At 50.0% G+C, this 21,326-nt stretch overlaps 1 protein-coding gene across 1 annotated transcript; it reads right to left on the minus strand.

The window, feature by feature from the left end:
• Positions 1-781: 781 nt before the first annotated feature.
• On the minus strand, positions 782-19,904 carry C12H3orf70 (chromosome 12 C3orf70 homolog). Its single transcript, XM_015870999.3, has 2 exons — positions 19,693-19,904; positions 782-3,831 (listed from the first exon to the last, which is right to left on the minus strand). Exons 1-2 carry the CDS (start codon positions 19,868-19,870, stop codon positions 3,275-3,277), a joined length of 735 nt encoding a protein of 244 aa, XP_015726485.1. The 5' UTR covers positions 19,871-19,904; the 3' UTR covers positions 782-3,274.
• Between the last annotated feature and the right edge of the window lie 1,422 nt (positions 19,905-21,326).

Below are 21,326 nucleotides of genomic sequence, written 5' to 3' on the forward strand. Positions count from 1 at the left end.
AACAACCACTGCTGACAAAGCGGAAGACACATGTCTGCTGGGCAGCTTTGAGTTGTGCTTTTTGTTCTGCTGCAGCCCTGGCTGGCCCTAAGGGCACCGAGATGGTTCAGCAAAGTCTGAGAAGCTCTGTGGGCCCTTGGTGCTGCAGGGGGGAGAGGATCAGTGTGACTGGTTGTGGGCTGATGGTTGATAGTGTCTGACTACTAAACTCAACCCGCTGTTCCAAACCAGGCTGTGCCACAGGACAAGGCTCGGTGTCTTTTTCCTGTGGCACCTTTATCAGAGCCAACCCAGCAGCAAACCACTAACACTGGTGTATGTGTGTGGTCAGCTCTGGCTTGTGAAGCAGTGTGTTGCTGGTTTTGTGATACTGTGTCATTTCCCCTATTTGTTCTGTCACTAGTGGTTAGGTGTGTTGGGAGACCAAGTGCTCAGGGTCCCAGCCACCGAGCTGCAAAGAAACCTTCAGAATGCTGTTACCTGGGGCCTTGGCTGCCTCTGTGCCAGCAGCAGGTAGGTGTTGATCCCCACAGGGCTGCAAAAGCTTGGGTGGGTAGAGCACACACCAGGTGAGAAGAGTATGGGGCTGTGCTGCGGAAAGAGAGAGCTCACTGCTCTGGGAGCACCCTGGGGTGCGTTAAGTCAAAGGGCTACAGCCAGAGGAGTTCTCTGGGACATCAGCCTTGTAGGGCCGTGCCATCTGAAGCTGTAAGTGATCTCTCCTGTGCTGGAAATCTGTTTCAGTGCAGCATGGAAAACATGCAGTTAGGACAAGGAGAAATTCAGTTGTTTAGTATTTTATTAAAGAGGGAAATATACACGCCTCTCCCTGGCAGAGTGGAGCTGCTGGCTCAGGGCATCTCTTACAACACGACTGCGCGGTGTTTGTGCAAAGAAAAGAAACCACGTTTCTGTGGAGCGTGTTTCTGAACTGGGGTGTGATGGAGCACAGTGAGAGCCATGCCGGCTGCTGGAACACCTCCACAACTCGCCCTGTCCCACACCAGGCTGCTCCTCTCGTGTTTTACCACAAGAAGGAAGAGGCAGCTTATTGTGCTTGACATCTGAACAAATCCTGGGTAAGAGACACTCACAGCTTGTGAATATTGCTAATTACTTACAGTTAATGTATCCTGACGACGGTGATATGAAACTGCAAGACCACAGGATCTTATGGGAAGTCTTGGTCATCAATGGCCAACTCCGTTTCCTTGCACACACAGCAGGTGCCCTCCTGCCTGCAGAGCAAGGCGTGCTCTGCCCAGGGGTCCCAGTGCCCCTGTCTGTGCTTGGTGCCTGCAGTGGGCAAGGAGCTCCTGGCCTCAGAAACAGCCCTGCAGGAGGCTCAGACACCAGAGTGAGCATCTGCAGCTCTCTGCTCAGGTTACAAGTGAGAGATTAAATATGGATAAATGCTGTAGGTTTATATATAATGCTTTCTTCTACCTTATGAAATGTGCCTCGGTGGTCAAAAGACGACAAAACGTTATTAGAAACCTTAGCTAGCCAGAAAGGACAACCCTGCCCTTAAAAAATAAATAAAACCTACTTAGTTCTACTACAGCCTTTGCTTAAATGCCCTCAGAAGAACAGAATACTTTGTAAGTGCCTTGTGAGAATGCATCTGTCCATGCAATGGCCCAAGTTCCTCGTTTAACAAGCATTGCACTTTTTGTAGAAGTCATCAAAACTATAAAACCTATTATTTTTTGTCTGAAAGTGTTAGTCTAAAAAGTACAGCATTACTTTATAACCGTTCATGGTAAACTCCTAGCACACGCGCATGTGCACAGACACACACTGTCGCCTAAACGCTTTCTAAAGATACTGATTACAAAGTGTATAAAATTAGTAATACATTGTCAGGATACAGTGAGAGATGAGCCACCCTATAACACTGACTATATCTAGTATCAATCACTAACTGTACACGTTTATACAGCCTTATATTCACCAGCGACTTGCGGAACGTAAACAGCAAACACACAAAGCAGTTCAGTAACGCTGTTGAAAAACAGTCATTACTGACTCCAACTGACTCGAGCTGACTGAAATCTTCTGAGAAAGACGTTTGTGTTTCATCCATCCATGGGGCTGAAACCAGCCCTCCAGTAGAACGGCTCAACCTGCTCTTGAACTGAGTGAGCCGAATCCTCCTCACTCAGCTTAGGATGACTCTAGGCGGTACTGTGACCAGCACTGCCAAGTGCACGGGCTTCCTCCCATGGGCACCTCCATGCTGTCCCCGAGCTCTGCCAGCACAGTGGTGTGGCTCAAATGTTTTGTTTTTAATCTTTGTTTTTCTTCAGGCAAATGCTGGCCATGAGGCCATTTGGTCCTGAGTGCGCGTTTCTGGCATGACCAGCATGGCGCGGGAGGAAGCGGTAGGCAAAGCTAGGGGTGGATTTTGCGTGTTTGGAGGTAGTCACTGCCCTTCGCCTTCATTTTACACCCCAGTCTAGAATGGTATTGGTACTGCTGCGCTTCCTCCCTGCCTGCTCCCCCTCCTGCCGAGCTGCAAAAGCCAGATCCCTTTCCAAAGATCCACGCAGAGAAAGGAGCAGCTGGACCCAGACAATGGATGACCCTCAGGAGCAACAGCTGCCTTTCCAGGAGATTTCAGAGCCGGACCTAACTCAGCAGATGCTCGCTGCATAGCCTGGAGAAGTTGGAGGCACTTTGTGCATTCTCTTGCCTGCCATACCAACCCACTGGAAGAGTGGCACCAACAGCGTTCAAGAAGGGTCACACCAGCACTAGAAAAAAGCATGGACCACGTGGAAGGCCAGAGACAGAAAAAGCCTCTTGTTGCTGCGCTTCGCGTAGTTCTTTATAAGAAATAAGGACAACTTGGTTTTGCTGCTCACAGGCGTGCTGCACCAGCTCACCCTCTGTGCTTTGAAGGCCCCCAGCAAACATCCCAACTGCTGAAAACATGCTGAGTGGCACATCCTTGTCGGAGAAGTAGCATATGATGTAACCCAGACCAAGAAAAAGGCCTTTTTTTTCAGCAGTAAGAGTCTTGAGATTGATCACTACCTTATGTGCAGACGTGGGAGATCTGATCAGGCTGAGAACACGTTAAAATTGCTCAGGCTGCTGCTATTTCACCAATGTGCAAGTCCTGTGATCGCGCTCCCGTGAGGAATCTGAAATATCAAGTGCACTGGAAAAAAGGGGATTGTCAGGAGAAAAAAAACACCAGAAAATATAAAGACTACAAAAGCAACGTTACTGAGTGGGAACTGGACTGATCGGATACCAACTCGTCGGATCACACAGTGGTTTCTATAGTCTCAATCACTTCCATTTCACACTGCGAGGGTGACAAGAGCGGGCACTCATCTGGTTCCCAGCTGCTATCTGGGCTGTAGTCTTCTTCTGAACTTAGCTCGGCCACCCCCTCCGTGTCCTCATCGCATGACTCCACGTAGTGAACCCCCACCGCATTGATCCCAGAGTCCTCAGAGCTGGAAGGGGACGAGCAGTGATCTGTTTTTGGTGTATTGCTCTCTTTTGTGATTAAGGCATTGCGAACAGAGGCTTCCTCGGGCTTTGTCTTGTGGGGCACGGGGGGAGGCTGCCTCTGCACATAGCACATCTTCCCGTTGATGCATTTCACGCGGTAATTGTCAATGAAGAGGTCTGCGATTGTGCAGAACTGCGGGGAGTCGGGGGGCAGCGGGGGCTGGAAGACGGGAGCGAACTTGAGAAAGTGTTCGGTGAGTGAGACGGAGATCTGGATTGTGTTCGTAGACTCCCGAGGGCGAACAGGTATTTCGGTGCTGGGAAGCTGCTCCACGGGAGTCATGGGCTGGTAGACATATTTACCTGTGGGGGAAGACAAAAAGCAGCACTTAAGGACTTATCTTTAAGGTTAGCAAGAAACCGATAAGACGGCGCTCGCCTCTGGCAGTCGGTAATAGCCAGCAGTTCCTTCAGTCAGCAGCTGCTCTGTTTTCAATGGCCTCAAGGTGTTGGTTACTTTTCTGCTGTTACAGACTCTCTGGTGCTTAACACTGCAGGTAACCATGACTTCTCTCAGCCCAGTCCCGCTTCTCTCCCTCTCCTTGCTTCTAAGACATCTGTAGGACATCTAGAGCTGGAAAATTGATGCCAGGGGTGTGAATGCGTGGCTGAGAAGTGGGACAGACAGCAGTTCTGCCAGTGTCCCTTCCTAGCGGAAACTGAAGATGCTCAGCAGCCTTTCTATTTCTCACAGCAAACACAGAGCAGTTCTACCACACATCTTTGGCAAAGCGATCTGTGTTCCTATTATTATTACTCTGCTTAATGGCGGAGTCTCCCTGAGTGCATTTCCATGTTCTTTTTTTTTTTTCCTGAGGGCTAACCTGCATTTTTCTGTGTTATAAAACAGAATTAACATGACTGCAACTGGAATTTTAAGAGAAAAAATAAGGGATTTCCCGTGCCATAGAAATGCCTTTGACATTTTGATTATCTAGCTAAGTAATAAGAAGAACAGGATTATGTTGTCTATGTGGAGCTGAACCAAATGTGAACTAGAGAGAGCAGCTGAAAATCTCTACTAAAAGAAATAAATAAGAGAGCAGAAAATCAGTACTTTGTTAGGAAAAACTGAGAAACCCGAGGCTATGCCAAAGACTGGAAAATGCTGTGTTTTATTTGCATGAAGGCCCTGAAAAATTCATGTCTCCCCAGGGGGTTCATGCACTATGAAAGCACAAATTTCCAGAAGACTTGTGAGTAGTGGGACTCTGAAGTGTGTTGATGCAGGAGTTACGATACTGCAAATACCACTTTGCAAAGGCAGAAAAGGCATCAAAGTGATGAAGAATTGTTTTGATGCTTGAAACTCTCCAGGTAAGGAGCAGAAAGGCACCACAGGAATGGATCTAGCTGTGCTGTGCTGTGCTGTGCTGAGGAGCTGCAGCTTTCTGCCACATGTTTTTCTGGCCCAGGCCCAGAGGCAGGTGCAGACTTTCTCCCTCCAATTGCCCATTCCTTCTGAAAATCAGAGCAATGATTGCTTTCTGCTCAGGGCACTGAGCATGGCCCAGATCAGAAACAGGAGGAAGGGCTCGCTGCACCTCTCCTTAACCTGGGTGTCCTTCACAGGCACTGACTGCAATAAATTCTCAGCCAGTGTGGCATTGGCCATAGGATGGGCTAAGACATCCCCTCTCTTGGCTGTAGCAGCCTCTTGGGTGTTCATCTGCTTTGCCAGCCCCAACGAGCCAGCGCCCACACGCATGCTGTGCTTTGCCAGCCAAGCCCTGGTACGTCACCAGGGGAAACATCAAGCACAGGAGAAGGCTCTTCCACCCCTGCTGTGCCTGGTGTACTGCAAGGAAAACAGCCTGTACAAAAGCAGGCTGTGCTCCCCAGCTGGGACTTCCCAACCTCCGCTGTCCAAGGAGAGCGTTGGGAAGCATTGGAGCGTGAGAGAGGCGCAATGTGAAGCTGGCAGATGCAGAGAGCAGGACCAGGGGAAGGAGCACCAGGCACATCGAAAAGGAAAAACACCCTGGTTGTGCAGCAGGAGAGAAACAGCCACCAGGCAGCCTCAGGAAGCAGCGAGAATGCTGCAGTAAGTGGGCATGGGAAGAAAACATTTGGTGAATAGATCTGACCAGCTTCAGTTGAATACCTCATCAAGCAGTCTTTTCCTAGGAGCTGGAACGATAACTGCCAGGGCTGCTGGAAAAGCTCAGTGAAAATAAAAATGCCATGTTTTATTCCTCCTATGTGAGAGTGGCTGGATGGCAGTTAGGAAATTCACATCCACCCTTCCCAATTGCCATCTAGTTATCCCAGCCTCGGCTTGCTGTGTCCTGGAGGAATTTAGTGCTACCATCAAATGCTTGCACACTTTAACCACAGGCAGAATGGAGCTCTTACTCCTGCAGAGCACTCTGGAGCAGCAGCACAGCTATTTCTGCGCTGGCAGTTGCTGAGAGATGTGGGCTTTGGTTGCATTTTTCAACCCTTGCCCAGCACAGCTTCTCTGGGATGACTCTGCCCTCCAGCCCAGCTAACAGCAGCTGCCCGCAGCTTCCCATGGTGTGCTGTCTGCAGAAAGCCTTCCTGCACATCAGTAAGCATTAAGCATGCTGCTGCCTGGCAAAGCAACACAATCAACTGATGAGCACGCTGCTAACTGGAATGGTGTCCCACAAAATCCAGCTCACGGAAGCTGGAATGTAGCCTAGATGTGATCAATATCCCTTTGTCTGAGACCATGATGCTGTATTTATTGATATATTTGGGCCACTTTTATGCAGGCTTCACTTCCCTTCCAGGGACAACCAAGGGTAAGACACTACTGAAAAACATTTCTCAGCTCCTGTTTGAGGTGTCCAAGAAAGGTGTTGGGTGAAGGCTACGATTTTCTACCTAACACAGCTGCCACACGCTGGCGAGGGCTGGGGGATGTTGGAGAGATGTAGGGGAACTGCCAGGTCAGGGCTTGATGGAGCACCTGGTGAAGGGGTGCAGCTGCCCAGAGAGCACAGGCAAATTGTGTGCACCTGTGCTCCCCAGGTGACCAGAAGAAGCTGAACCCCCTCCCCCCCACCCAAAATAACATCAACTGGCAAATGCAGCCAGATGGGTTGATGGTCAGATGAGAAGAGGAAGAAATTTGCTGCCCAGCTGTGCTAGGTGCAGGATGCATTTGCACCTCAAGTGCTTTCCCTCTCACTGCCTGTCATGGGAGCACCACTGGTTAGGATTTATTTGGCAGACTGGCATCTCATAAGTACAGCAGCTCCCATCCCAAGCCCCTGTTTACAGCTGTAGTCTGGCTGGTTCAGGAGAATGGCAAGCTGATCACACGTGTGGAAAGCAAGGCCCTGGCCATGTTTAAACTTCAGCTCTGTTTGCAGCCACCCTGACAAGCAAAGGCAAAGCGATGGCTGAAAGGGAAGGCTGGCAGTGGGGAGCGGAGCTGTTTGTTCTGTTGCTGCAGCAGCATGGGGCAATTCACCATGTGTTTCAAAACCAACATGCTGGCACTAATTTCAGGGTAGAATCCAACAGCAGCTGCCCTACTGACAGAGGATTTCAGGCCCATTTGTGTGACTTTACGTTGGCTAAAAGCACCTCCTCATGTTTCAAGGACAAGTAATGCCTGGGCAAGGCAGAAATCACCCAAGAGGGAAAAGGAAATTTTCTATGTAAACTGGCTTTCTGCATTTTGGGGGGGATTCTGTTATAAATTTCTCAAGTTTCAGTTAATTTTAGGGCAGAGTCTGTTCATTTTAGATTAAACTCCCGCTTTCTGAAGGTGATCAGTCAGCTCTCCAAGCGGTGCTGGTGCTCACAGCTGGACCTGTCAGGCTGGATCATGGACAAAGCTGCAGTAACAGCATCACTTAGAACTTCTTACCCTACGTAATGGACGGAAATGCATCAACCACAATGAAGATGCTATGAAAAATGTATGCAGAAACTTAAAAATAAGGCTGCCCACCCACTCCAGCTTGCGTGATTGGCAGAGATGTCTTTTGAACAGAGAATTATCCAAAGGCACAAGTCCCCGCCTTCTTTTATGCTGCATTTTGGGCTGATAAAACTCCCCCTGAAATAAACACAAACATTTTTTTGCTGACTTCGAGCAGCTGGCAAAAACCCACCAAGTCATATTTTGAGCACCTATTCTGACACGCTCCTTCTAGTACCGTGGCACGTAATTTATTGCACATTTATTTCCACTGAGTCAGTTGGAGAACTCTGGACTGAGCTCTGCTGATGGCTGCTCCTGTAAATTACACCATTTTGCACAAATACAGATGCCAGACAGGCACTGCATCACTACTTGTTTCCTGGGTCATTTGCTACATCTGCCTACGCAGAAGATGGTATTTTGGTGAAGGAAAAATACTGCATGTGCTGAACACGTTGGGTTTGGTCCAAATAAAACCACCTAAATATCAGAGTTTAGCAAGAAGTTTGCTGAAGTTTGGGAAGACCTTCAATGCTGTACAATGTGCTACCAAGTGATTGCTGCAGTTCTACCAACACAGCACAGTGCTGTGGGGAAGCAACACCTGGTTGGGATCCCAAGTGCAGAATGTGATGTGCGTGAAGCCAGGCTCTGCCAGAACTGTTTTCAAGGTGAGTTTCAATCAACTGCGACAGCCACATGTTAATGACCACTACAGTGAAGCAGATGGCAAGCACACAGCATACCTATTTGCCACCACTGAAAGCTCATGCCATTGCCATTGCTCGTGCTTTCTGCTGCTCCGTGCTCAAGCCGCGTTACTCTGCACAGACATTTCACCTCTTTGCCTAATGCTAATTGCACAGCGACAGCAGCCTGTGCACAGCTAAAAAGAGTGATTGTTTCTCCATTTCTTAATTATTCAACTGCTGCAGAAGCCTAAAAACTAAATCCCTTGGAGAATTAAGACACAAAAGCCCAGTCAACTGCAAAGCAACCGCTCCAGGCATGGCCAAGGAGGCGAGTCCTGGGCAGCGCTCCCCTCCCTGCTTGCTGACCTCCAGCACAGGCTCTGTGGAGCTGAAGGCTCTGCTACAAGGGACAAAGCTCAAGCGAACTCATGTCACATGGAAAACCTTCTAACCCCCCAGAGCAGGCCTGCTTCCATCAAAATGATATACGTAAAGTCTCTTTGCAGTATCAATTCCCAGAGCTGTGTGGTAGATTGGTTGGAAGATGGATTATGGTGTCTCCTGCATGTGAAAAATAAATAAGGGCCCTTAGAAGTAAGCCATGAGGTCACCTCCCTCTGATTTTTTGCTAATTGAGCAGTCTGCATGCATCATCACTGAACAGACGCAGCAGTAATTTCCGTGGCTAATACAAAACAACTTAACCATTAAATAAGCAGAGGTGCTGCTTAAATATTTTATGACCCCCTTCCCTTTGTCCCAGCCTTCTCGTTTCCCTCCGACACTGACGTGCCTGGCATGAGAAAAGAAAAATGAAGGAAATCCACCTTTGAGCAGTGAGGTTCCTCATAAAGCCGCCATTGCCACCCTCTCAAAATGATACCTCTTAATCAACAACAACGAGTGCACTGCAGCTCAGAAAGCTGACAAAAGGTGGTTCTGGACTGTAGGCATCTTAAGTCAGCAGTACGTACTGTGTAGCAAGCATTTGTTTGCATGCAAGATATTCAGGCATCTTTTAACCAACATGCACCAGCTTTTTTCATGCGTGTGCTTTCTTTTGCAGCTGCCTGAGCAAAGATTTCTATGTCCCTCCCTCAATCTGCCAGCTCACCTACTCTCCAAAAACCCACAGGGCTAATGAGGACCTGCCATCTGTATACTAAACTAACGAGAAACTGGCTCATGTTAACCCGTGCAGCTCAGGACCTGCCGCCATGTCCCGGAGCCAGCTGAGCACTAAGGCACCTTGCTGAGGTGGGAGGAAAACGGGCTCTGATCACAGACATCTCAGAGTCTAGTGCCTTTGGATGTAGTGCATGATTCTGCTTGGCTCTACACCTTCATGATGGTCCCAGTGAAGTTCTGTTGCAAAGGCAACAGGGAATCCTGCTTCTGCCACGCTGGGCCTCGCCAAAGACATCAGCTGATGTGGTTGAGAAGTCAGCCCCGCTACAAAGAACATCCGTGTATGAGATCCTTGTAACATACCACACAGCTCTGAAGGCACGAAGGCAAAGCAGGCATTCCTAAGGCAAGTGTCACAGGAGAAAATGGAGAGGAGGATTTCAGTGTTAGTGCAAGGAGTGCTCACACCCCTGCATATAGGGAAAGCCCTGGAGATCAGCCTTACAGATGCTGGCCTTCCTCTTAGCAAAAGACGGAGAACTGAGATGGAACACTGCTTCCCAGCCCTGCAGCTGCCACAGGGACATTGATTACCTCCCTCCTTCATTCTCTGTCTACTTACATGCAAAGCTTGGGACAAAAAAAACTCTGCAAACCACAATGGGCCTCACCATAAACATTCACCAAGGGCTGTAATAGTTCCAAATGATGCTTTGCTTAGAGTGCAGTTAATAGCTTTTGCAGAGAGATGAGAAGCAAATGGAAGGGAAAACCTAGAGTGTGTTTACAGATGTCACATGAAAAAACACTGCTAACCCAGTTTCCATTTCTTCCTAATAGATGAACAGCTGGTGGGTTGTACCTCGCAGAACAGAGACGTGTGTTGGGAGCGTGAGAAAGGGAGAGGAGAAAATTGTTTCAGGACAGTGAGGCCCTGTCAGACCTACAGTACAAACCCAAAGAGATGAACTGTGCAACTGGGGTCTACAATGGAGCATAACTAAAATGCTTGTCAACGTTGAAAGATCCTCATATGTAAAGGTATGGAACACTTGAATGCAAGTTGAAACTTTTGCTCTGCACTTTTTTCAAGCAAATTGAGAAAGCAGAGAGATAGATTTCTAATGGGGAGAAGGCAGAGCACACAAGACACTTGCAGATGGAAGGCACAGTGAGGGATAGGGGCCAGCTCTCCAAAGGCCTGACCCCAACCCTGGATGTCAGGCATTGGGATGCACCAGCAGGGCAAGCTGCCTCTTCTCACACCTGCACTGTATCATCTGTCCCATATCCCAGCCTCACCCAGGCACAGAAAAGAACCAGCAGTGATTCTGTAAGGTTGCCAATTCCCTTCTCACATGAAGGAGAGGTGTTCCCTCTGATTGCTGTATGGTGAGAGACAGCTGTGACAGCCCTTGACTTGATGAGCTGTAAGCTTTTCACAGAAACCCAAGAAAGGGGAAAAATGAGAAGGTTTTTTTTTCTTCCTCGTAATATGTATTTTGATGCCCTTTTGTCTTGATTTGTTTTAAATACAAAGGAAAAAAAAAAAGGATCTTGATTTTACATGCTGTGAGTGTTTCAGGGCTCTCTTTGCACTTTCACTCAATAGCAGGTTAACTCTTCAATGCAAACAGAGCCTGGAGCTTCCTTCTACCATCGCTGCTCCTTCATTTCTTACATGGATTTACCAGACTTAAAGAAAAAGCAACACTGGATTTAGAAATGTTCCATGCAGCCATAAGCCCTCTTAAAGGAGCCATATCCCCATAGGGACAGCAGCTGGGCAGCAGCCACCACTATCTGAGCTCTGAACCCAACCACGTTTGCCATCTAGCAACCCTTTGCAAAGCTGCCCTGCAAAGAGGAGCAGCCGCTTTTTGCACATCTCTGAGACATTCTATCCCCCAACTGACGGTAGATATTTGTTAAATCCAGTACAGAAAATAGCAAGAAATGGCTTAGCGTTACATGTTTATTTTACAAAACCATCCCTGTGTGCCATCTGCTCGAAGATTCAGAGCCCCATCATTTTCATGCAGACAGTGTGCTGATATGGTAACAGAAAAGGATAACCACAGCTCAGCATCAAACGCTACCTCCAGAGAAAGAAAGCATTTCCTGCTGCAGAGAAATACAGGCAGTGCAGACAAGCTACTGCCTTCCAGGTGCACGGCACAGCCTGCACATGGTGCTCCCATGGGCACCTCTAGGAGATGGCAATGTTTTCCTGTAAATCCTTAAACAAGCAGAACAGCTCAGTGGTCCTTGAAGGGCATCTTATCTCCAAAGGACCAAGCAAGACCCGCACTCTGCACCCATAGGATGGAATGGATGGCCGAGGCAGGGGGCTGGCTGCTTTCATAGCTTGGAATAGCTGCATCTCGATGGATACAGTCCACTTTCCTGGTGGGCTGACAGGAGAAGCAATGGCATATGTGATGTGTGGCACTGGTGCCACTACCTTCCTGTTGTCAGCCTACAGGATCTCCTGCTGACACATCATCTGTGCTGGGGCCTCGTGGATTGCCTGACAAATACATTCTTCATTGATGGGAAGAGCATCTTTATCACCATCCTTTTAACCTCGTTCTGTTGTTTCTTCTAGTGTTTATCTAGGCACGTTTCCGCTCGTACTTCACTCCATCTAATCTTCATATTTCTATTACAAGGCTCTACAAGACCCATTCTGGAGAATCTGAAGGACTGCTTTCCCTGCACACACCCAAAATAGGTCACCACTCATTGCTGATGCACGCAGGTGTTGGTGACAGCCCTTCCCTCAGAGGAGCCTTGGATCCAGCAATGCTCTACAAGAAAATATGAAAACCCAAGTGACCCCAGGGGAAGAGGGGGAAGAGGAGGAGGAAGAGGAGGAGGAAGAGAGCCACCACATCACACAGTGCTGCTGCAGGAGTGCTCAGAGCAGCTGGACAGCGTGGGTGGGAGCAAGCTCAGCACTCATTGCTGCAGCACAGTAAGGGAATGCTGGTGGAGGGATAACAGCATCACTCTGAGCTTCACACCATAGGGAGATCCCACAGCAAGCACCAGCTGGGCATGCTGAAGGCTGGTGGCATAGAGCAGGAGGAGCAGAGAACAAGGTGCCTCCTTTTGTCTGCCCAACTACTGACAGCTTCATGCCAGCGGACTGTGGAAAGGCTGCAGGAAACACAGCTCTGAATCAGCAAAGGCACTGAAATCCAAACGGTGCCACACAGCAAGAAGAATGAAGCAGCTGAAATGGCTGCAGGTGTGTTGCACGAAGCAGGAGGAGGGGAGACAGCAGGGTGTGCACTGACTGGGCACAGAAGGGAAATGTTTCAGGGGTGGGTGCAAGGGCCCAGGTAAAGCAGCAGCTCTGGCAGCGCGCATGTGGGCTCTCAAAGCTCTGCAGCCATCAGTGAGAACAGGAACACAAACGTAAGCTCTGGTTAAAAGTGTTTTACAACATAGGTTATATATAAATCCCAACTGTTACGTTGCCTAAATTAAAGTATGAGTATATTAAAAACAAGGTGCAGTTGCCAAGCAATCAGATTTCACTTTCCCAGTAGGTCTCTGACTTCCAATTACATGAATACACCAAACTATTGGCAAAAACATCTCTAAGCTGCACCAACTGCACTTCCTAAGTTCTGTGATCAGTCACTATATAAAAATCGCTTATTGGGACGATCAGTCATCATGAAAGCACATTCTGTATCCTAAGGACAAGTAAGAGGTGCTGGAATAAAAACCACAGCACACTAAAGCACGGTCACTTCATATACAGACAGGATGAGACTAGATGGAAACCAATCTACTGTCCATCAACTCCTTATATCACTGTGGCTGATGCCATCCACCAGCAGCCCACGCTGCCACAACCACCAGTTTGGAACATTTTAGAGTGTTTGTGAGTAAAGCACTTCATTTTCCTTTTAATCCTTCACAGAAACAACAGCTCCTGGTACAGGCCCACCAATGTGCAGCACTCGGTTAACAAAGCTTGAGGGGACTCACGAGTGCAAGACAGCTTCAGGTAAACTGACAGGCATTACATAAAACACCACAAGATGTCCATTCTGTGCTGGTTGCAACAATGTGAGCAGTGGCAAATATGTGCTTGTGTTGTGCCAGGGAAGCTGAGGACCTGTGCCAGGCACATGAAGCATCCCTCAGTGCTCCCAGCAAACCTGGGCACGCAGTCAGACCTGCAGGGTGGGAACCAGGGAGGTGACAACCTTGTAACTCAGTTTGTAACAGGGCAATCCAAGGATATGGCTGCACTGAAGGCATGAGGAACATCCATTGGTACCCAGGAGGAGATGACCAGGAAAGCAAAGTCAGAAGGCAAAGGAGTGATACACTTTTGCATTTGGGCACTTGAAGTAAATACACTTACAGAATGAAGCAGGAAAATTGATTTCCTCGCTGGCAGAGTTCAGGAAGGAAGCCATGCATTTACAGGGACACTGGAGCACCGACACACGTTTCATCTTTGAGCTGTTACTCAGCAGTGAAAAACATCCCTGCAGCCTTTTCCCAGCACAAAGACCCAAGAGCAGAAGCAGAGGCTCAGCCCTCCTCACCAGCCCTTTGTGGAACACCCTGAGTTCACAGCCACGCCAGCTGATGGGACACAGTGATGATCAAACTTTGGGACCTTTGAGGTCCCACCACCCCCTGGTTTCAGGCAGGTCCTCAGCAGGCTTCATGCAAGAGGCAACTTAACCCTTTGCACACTTAGAGCAGAGAGCTGCCATTTCTCCCCACCTCACAGAGGCTCTCAGACATCGCTTTTTGTGAATCACACTCGGATGGACGTGTTATGAAACACAGCTTCGTTGTCATGCAGGGCAAGCAGGAGGTCCTGGCTGGGGGAAAGCGTGCAGGGATACAAGGCCCCTTTCTCTCAGGGCTTCTGGAGAAAGAAATGCAATGATTACTATTCAGTCCTCTGTGAGGCACCGAAGAATTAGTCCTGTGTGATGCGCTCAGAGCGAGTCACTTAAATTCAAAGCTTTCCTTGTGGTCTGTTAGGTGTTTTTGTTAGTAATAATAAGGAAGGAAAAGGTGTGCCTCAAGACATAGCTCTGCACTACAGCAAGGAATAAAGAATGAATGGCGGTAGGTTCTTCAAAGCCACTGGTGTTTCTATAGGGTTTGATGAAATCTACACATCCGTGTTCTCTTTCTGAGGCACAGCACTAACACTAACAGGATATTGAAAGTGTGATTTGGGGATTATAACCAAAACCAGAGCAATGGAGGGTGACTCAGGCCCAGAAAGGTGAGCCCATACAACTGCAGGTAGTTGTTTACCCCTAGAGTGAGTTACACGTCAGAGTATTTTAAGCTGACATTCTTTCCTTCGTTGTGTACAGCTTAGTGAAATGAAGCCAGAATATCACAGGTCTTTCAAATACAGGTGAAGAGAAGATCTCGCACAGCCACAGGCAGCAAATCCTCATTAAAAGTGTTTTCCATTACCAGCTGACAAATCCACCTTTGGGCGAGCGTAGCCTGGTGCTCAGCCTAATGCTTTGCTCACGCACAAGTATTTTGTCCAGATCCACAGACTTAAACTGGATGAACGTTTAAATCCTTCTCACAGCAAACACGAAGGAAAACTGCTTATTTCCTCTCGGATTTGTAAACGTTCTCCCAGCAAAGCGAGGCATTTTGCAGAGAACACCCAGCCCCACAGTTTTAGCCCAGCCATTCCACTCCAACTCAGGGCTTTCCCATCAAGACAAGAGTCCGAGCTACCCCAAACGTAGCCTCACAAGTTCAAACACAAGCAGTTACAGCTCCTTTTCCATGTTTATCCAACAAAGCAATCCTCAGGATGCCGCGGTGACTATGTTTTTTGTAGCTGAGAATTTGCTCTATCAAATAGCATTACTGTGCTCTCTGTATCTGCTGACATACATCAGGCACTGTTATCCCTATTGCCTTTTTGCTCCTTCTTGGATGTGGCAAAACATCTCAGGGCCTCTGAAACCACTTCCAAGGAAGCCCATGAAAACGAAGCAAACCTTTTGGAAGCTTCAATGGACACAGCTCTACAGAGCACCCAGGCCTGCAGCTGCTCACAACATGGAGAGAGCAAGAGAAGCTGCCTGGCAGGCAGACTCAAATTCTCTCTCAGCTCCCAGTGCACTTGAATACCTTCAGTAAACACTTCAGCTCGCTCACCAGTGATCTGCTACAAGAAACAAAGGCTGCCTTGCTGATTTCCTGCTTATGGCTCTCACTGGTGGGCTGGGGTCTGAACAATTACACGGGCTCCAATGATTACTGGAGCCCCTGCTGACAGCTCCTGGCACTCTGGACTTGAGAGAGACACCATGGAGACAGGACTTGGGTGCACACAGCTGCCTGCTGCTTACATTGCAATGGAGCAGGGGAATACCAGCACCTGATACATAGGGCCAGGATGTGCACGCTGCCAGAGGACAGGTAGGAGCTGCTGTGTGACACACACAACCACTGCTGTCACTGCAGAGAGCCATAATTGAGGCTGGCCTTGACAGAGAGCTGTCAACAGTTTTGTGAGATGGAAAATCAATGTTTTTATCTAAAAATGCTGTAAAATAGAAACGCTGGTATTTCAAGCAGTGAAGAGTGTAAGAAGCAAATACAGGCTCGGAATACAGCCAGGTGAAGTGAATGTACTGATGCGCTTTGCTCCACGGCAGCAGCTGTGGGAGGCTGATAACCACTGCTCACTGCCCAAGCAGCGCAAGGGACCATGCGGACCCAAAGGCACGGCTGGCTTGTCCTGCCCTGGGGAATACAGACACACACACAGCAGGCACTGAGGAAGCAATACAGCTCTGAAAGCAAGGAGAAACCCTGCCTTTCCCTGTCACAGCCAGGCAGGAAATGTCAGCGTGCTCCAATTCTTTGTCCCCGGAACACGTGCCAAAATCTGAGAGGTCCTTCTTCCCAAAACCACACAAGAAACATATGCCCTTCTCGGCGTGCCACACACTGCAGAAGCCCATTTTCCCCTTTTGGCTGAGGAGTTGCAGGGTTTCTTGCCAAGGCTGCCCGACCTCATGCAGAAAGCGGCAGGTCGGGAGCTAAGCTGAAGGCCACGAGTGCCATCGTTACGTGCTGCACACCAGGGAGCAGGAAGCTATTCCAGGGGCACACCTGTACATCTCATACAGCACTCAGCAACATGCGAGGGGGAGTGGAACATAACATTTATTTGCTGCATTGGATTTTCACTGTAAGATATGCACGAGGTTTTAGGTAACTAAAGATTTATTATCTCTTGATACCACTGCTGTGCAGTGAGCACTATGGAATCGCTATTCACAGCGTACTGTTGATAAGTGCAACGTGGAGTACTGAGAGCTGTTTAACACACTGCAAAATGCTCAGATAAAAAATGAACAGTCGCAAGAGTTACAACAGAACTCCCTATTTTTGCACTGCCCAGGAGTGAAGCCAATGCTGTACTCACACCAAGTGTGAGGCTTTCTCTGGTGAGGTAATCTTTAGGAAGGGAAATAAGAAATCACAGCCAAAGCACAGCTGATAATACCAGGACAAGGGGAAATGGATTTAAGTTGAAAGAGGGTAGATTTAGGTTGGATGTTACGGGGAAGTTCTTCACTAGGAGAGTGGTCAGGCCCTGGAACAGGCTGCCCAGGGAGGTTGTGGATGCCCCGTCCTTGGAGGTGTTCAAGGCCAGGTTGGATGGGGTCCTGGGCAATCTGATCTAGTAAATGTGGAAGTTTGGTGGCCCTGCCAGGCAGGGAGGTTGGAACTACATGATCCTTGAGGTCCCTTCCAACCTGGGTCATTCTGTGATCTGTGATGCTGACGTGAAATAAACCACAAGGCTCAAACCAAGAGTCATACAGGTATAATACATGGGGTTACTGGAGATGTTCAGATACACCAAGCAGCCCATGATCTCACTCACCAACTGACCTGGCTATTTTATGGACAGAGAAATGCTGGAGGTAAAGAGGAAGCTTAAAGGACTGCTTACTTTGGGGCGTGCCAACACAAGTGGCTTTGGGGAATACAGACTAGGTTCTTTCTCAATTATTGCTTCCATAGCCAAGTGGCTCTGCAGTGCTAAATTGCTTCTGTCACTGAAGTAAGCAGATGTGATCCTGAATACACATGAGGAGGCAATCTACTGATCCTGGCGGAGGTGAGTTCCTGTCATTTTTCAGTGTAAGTGCACTTGTGCACCTTAACGGAGCTGACATTCTCCAGCACCTTGGCCGCCAATGGAAAATAACACTTCAAGGGCCATTTTAATTGACATAGTGCCTCAACGCAGCTCTTAAGAGTCGCAGAAAAGCTCTCACAAGAACCCTCTGAGGATTCCTAAGTCAGTATTACAGCGCTGTGTTTATGGAAGATAACTTCCGATATTGTTTAATTACATCTCTGACCTCTATATAGTTCTCCATTATAGCACTCATTTTTACCCCTTTTAAGTCCAACTCCAGTCAATCTGCAAGAGCAAGATACAAAAGAGATGCTCAGCTCTGGAATTTGCATTAGGAAATAAGGAGCAAGAAGGCAGCACTCTTCTCCCTATCTCTCAAATTAAACAGGACAATGAGGTATGTGACTTCTTCCATTGAACATTACAGTTCCATGGCACAAATACGTTTCAAAGTTTCCTCAGTTGGACGGAGAGAAATTAAGACAGAAGTCTGTACTTCTTACACAAGTGATGGTTATCTTTAATTCTTATGACTGCTGGAAGGGCTGGGTGGCATCACAAGAAAGCGTCCTTCCAGGAGGGAATCAGCTCCGTGTCACTCCGGAGACACATCAGTCCAACCACCCCCCCCCCTTAAAGACCTTCAATGGATGTGATTCCTCACCTTTTTTATTCTGTTCCCTCACTTCATTTTTCTTCCTACTTAAACAAAGTCTTCTAATATCCAAACCTAACGTTTTCCTTGCCACAGGTAAGTGACAACTGGTGACCTTCCAAGAACACAGCTTTCTTTTCTAGGCTTCACAGAGCTCATCTCCCCTCCCTCCCTTGGCTCTTTCACAGCCCAAGCAACTACTTGGCTTCTGTAAACCTTTCCTGTGCTGCTCACTATGGCCTCCTACAGAACATCCCCACTTGTACAGCTTTCTGGCAATGCAACGCTCCAAACTAAACCCATCAGCCTGGTTTCATCATTACTGAGCTGGAGAGACTAATTAAATTGCATGCTTGCAACGCTCCGGCTAATGCATCCCCAGTGAAGTGAAGGCTTGGGTTCTGTTTTTGGATTTTCTACCACAAAGGCCTCCTGCTGATGACGCATATTCAGTCCATGATCCATCTTAATCCCCAGATCCCTCACTGCACTGTCACTCCTCCATGCTCCAGCTCTGCACCTGGCTCTCCTTTCCCAAGACCATCCCCAGCCGATATCAGACAGCATCTCCAGTTTGCAAACACCATTTTGAGCTCAGCTCCCATCCTCTGGAGTGCTTGCGAACACAAAGAACCAAAGCCACAGAGATACTGGAAGAGAAGAACATGTCTGGATCACAACTTGAGGGCCACTGTCTCATGGGTGCAATGTCGCTATCAAGGCATGGTGTCCCTGTGCAACAGGTAACCACGTCACCCCATCACGGTGATGGCTGTCACCATGTGCTGCTCACATCAGGGCAGTGACAGAAAGCACAATTGTTCTGAGCTGGGCCCTAAATCAGGGTGACATTCTAAAGCGTGCATGTGATTAGAAGAGAAGCTCCCATCTAAATAAGGAACATTCTTTCAGGAAGCCCCTTTTCTCCGTTGAGCCTAATCTGGGATCCAGGTTTCAGCTCCAAAGGGAGATGCTGACAGAAGGAGAGCAGGATGCCAAGAGCCAAGGGACACCTCCAGCCCTCCCAGAGCCTCACCCCAAAGCTGCCTGCAGAGCCGGGTATGAGCCCTGGGCCCCATCTCCCACCTCCTGCAGCCACGCTGCCGGCCGAGCCCGCTCCTCGAGGAGAGCGGCGATTCATTATTCATCACACCGTGCCCGGCCAGCCCCAGCTTCCATCATCACACACATCTGGAGGACAGCTATTAAAGTTGGCCGGCTGCTCTTTCACACACTTGGCCCGGCCATCGGATGTCGGAGCAGCGGCAACCCGCCCTACCCCGCTGCCGGCTGCAAGTCGCGTATTCCTGCAAAACATCAGCAGACTCCCGGAGGATGCCGTGCGGTTGAACCGCTTCCTCCCACCCCAAGGACAACCGACCGCACTAGGAAGGAGCGCGGTGCAGAAGCGGCTGCCGGCTCCGGGAGCGGCTCCCCCCGCGCCCCGCTCCGCTGCACCAGCCGAACCCGCCGCGGGGCTCCCACCGCTCCGCACCGCGGCCCCCGGGACGGGACGGGGCGGGACGGGGCGGCGGCCGCCGTGCAACGCGGAGCGGCTACGACCGTCCGGACCAACGGGACCGCGCGTTCGCTCACTCACAGTGGCACCATCCCAGGTGGCAGCACCAGTGCAGGCGGAAGCAGCGGCCGTGGCTGTGCGTGGCGCAGAGCGAGAGCCCGTCGCACGGCTGGAAGTCGGGTCTGCCAGCGCAGCTGCGGGCCAGCGCCTGAGCCTCGTCCAGCTTCTCGCTCTTGGCCGCCGCCGCCGCCCCGCTCATGGCGCCGCCGCTCCGCCCGCAGCCCCCGCGCCGCAGCGGCCAGGAGGAGGAGGAGGAGGAGGAGGAGATGAGGAGGAGGAGGAAAAGGCGCCGAGCCGCAGCGGGGACCGCCCGCCCGCCCAGCGCCGCGGGGGGCAGCGCCGCGGGCAAGGCCCGGCCGCCCGCCCCGACGGCTCCGCCCCGCCCCGCCCCGGCTCCGGAGCGCGGCCGTCGCCGTTCCCCCGGGCGCCCTTCGGCACCGCCCGGCGCTCCCGAGGGCCGAGAGGCGCTGTCCGGTGCGGGGCACGGCACAGGTGCCCTTGTGCGGGGCGGGAGCTTCGGGATGGAGGGACTCGGCCGCGCCGAGGTGCTGCAGTGCCGGCAGCGCGCACGTGGGGAGCGCTGAGAGCGGCCCCGGCCGCAGCAACGCAGCCGGCGGTGGGAACGGAGCGTGTCCAGAGAAGGGCGAGGAAGGTGGGAAGGGTCGGGCTGAGCGAGCTGGGGTGGGTCGGGCTGCATATGAGAATCGGAGGAGACGTCGTCGCTCTCTGCAACTCCTCGAGAGGAGGTTCTGCACCCGGGTGACAACGATAGGACGAGAGGTTGTAGTATGATTTTGGTTAATGAAGATGTGGAGGTGTATTGTTATTTTCCAACATGCACAACTTTAGATTGAAATTAAAGCTGGCCGTTAATCAGTGGCTGTGCTCCTTGGCTTCATAAGGACAGTGGTACTCTGGCTTCCCTGTCAAGTTGGCAGTTAAATAGTGCTTTTATTGCCCCTCTGGTCGGTAGGAGGAGAGCTGAAGTCAGCTGGGACAGAAAGCCACCCCCACTTGCCCCCTCATCTTTGTGCAATACCCACCAGCTCTCAGCCACAGCCAAACCACACTCACTGTCTCATAACCCCAGAGCTCCTCAGGGATCTGACCTTGGGGTAGGACCCATAGGTGTCCCAGTGCTGAGCAGCCCCGTGCTGTGTTAAAAGCCATGGAATGGAATTGGTCCTGAGGGGGCCGAGTGGGCCAGTTGGATTTAAGTGGCTCCAGGGTTAATGGCAATGAAAAGGGAGCTGTTTGCATCACCCTGCAAGGCTTGGCAGCCTTTGTTTTGCCAAAATCTCACCGAATTCAGCAAACGTTCAGGAAATTGCACAGCTGTTTGCAAGCAGAAGAAAAACTGACTGCAGAATCAGGTGTTTCTTTGACGCTGTCCCACTGGTTTATAAAGAACATCCTACAGATTCCTGTTCCCTGGAGCTTGCCAGCAGCAAACAGGAAATGCAACTCAGCTCCTGTGAGACCCGGGCTGCAAGGAGAACTGCCTGCGCTGCTGCTGCTGGCACCAAGCCCTCCCACCTCACCTCCAGAGCTGCTCTCACACCCAGCTTGGCCTGCAAGCCTGCTTTCCATTATAAAGAAATACAGCCAGAGAAGGTGAACTATGTGATCCAGAAATAGGAGTAAGTGCGTCTGGC

The sequence above is a fragment of the Coturnix japonica genome, chromosome 12, assembly GCF_054131305.1.
Source record: "Coturnix japonica strain WE chromosome 12, WE-NBRP24, whole genome shotgun sequence".
Taxonomy (NCBI): Eukaryota; Metazoa; Chordata; class Aves; order Galliformes; family Phasianidae; genus Coturnix; species Coturnix japonica.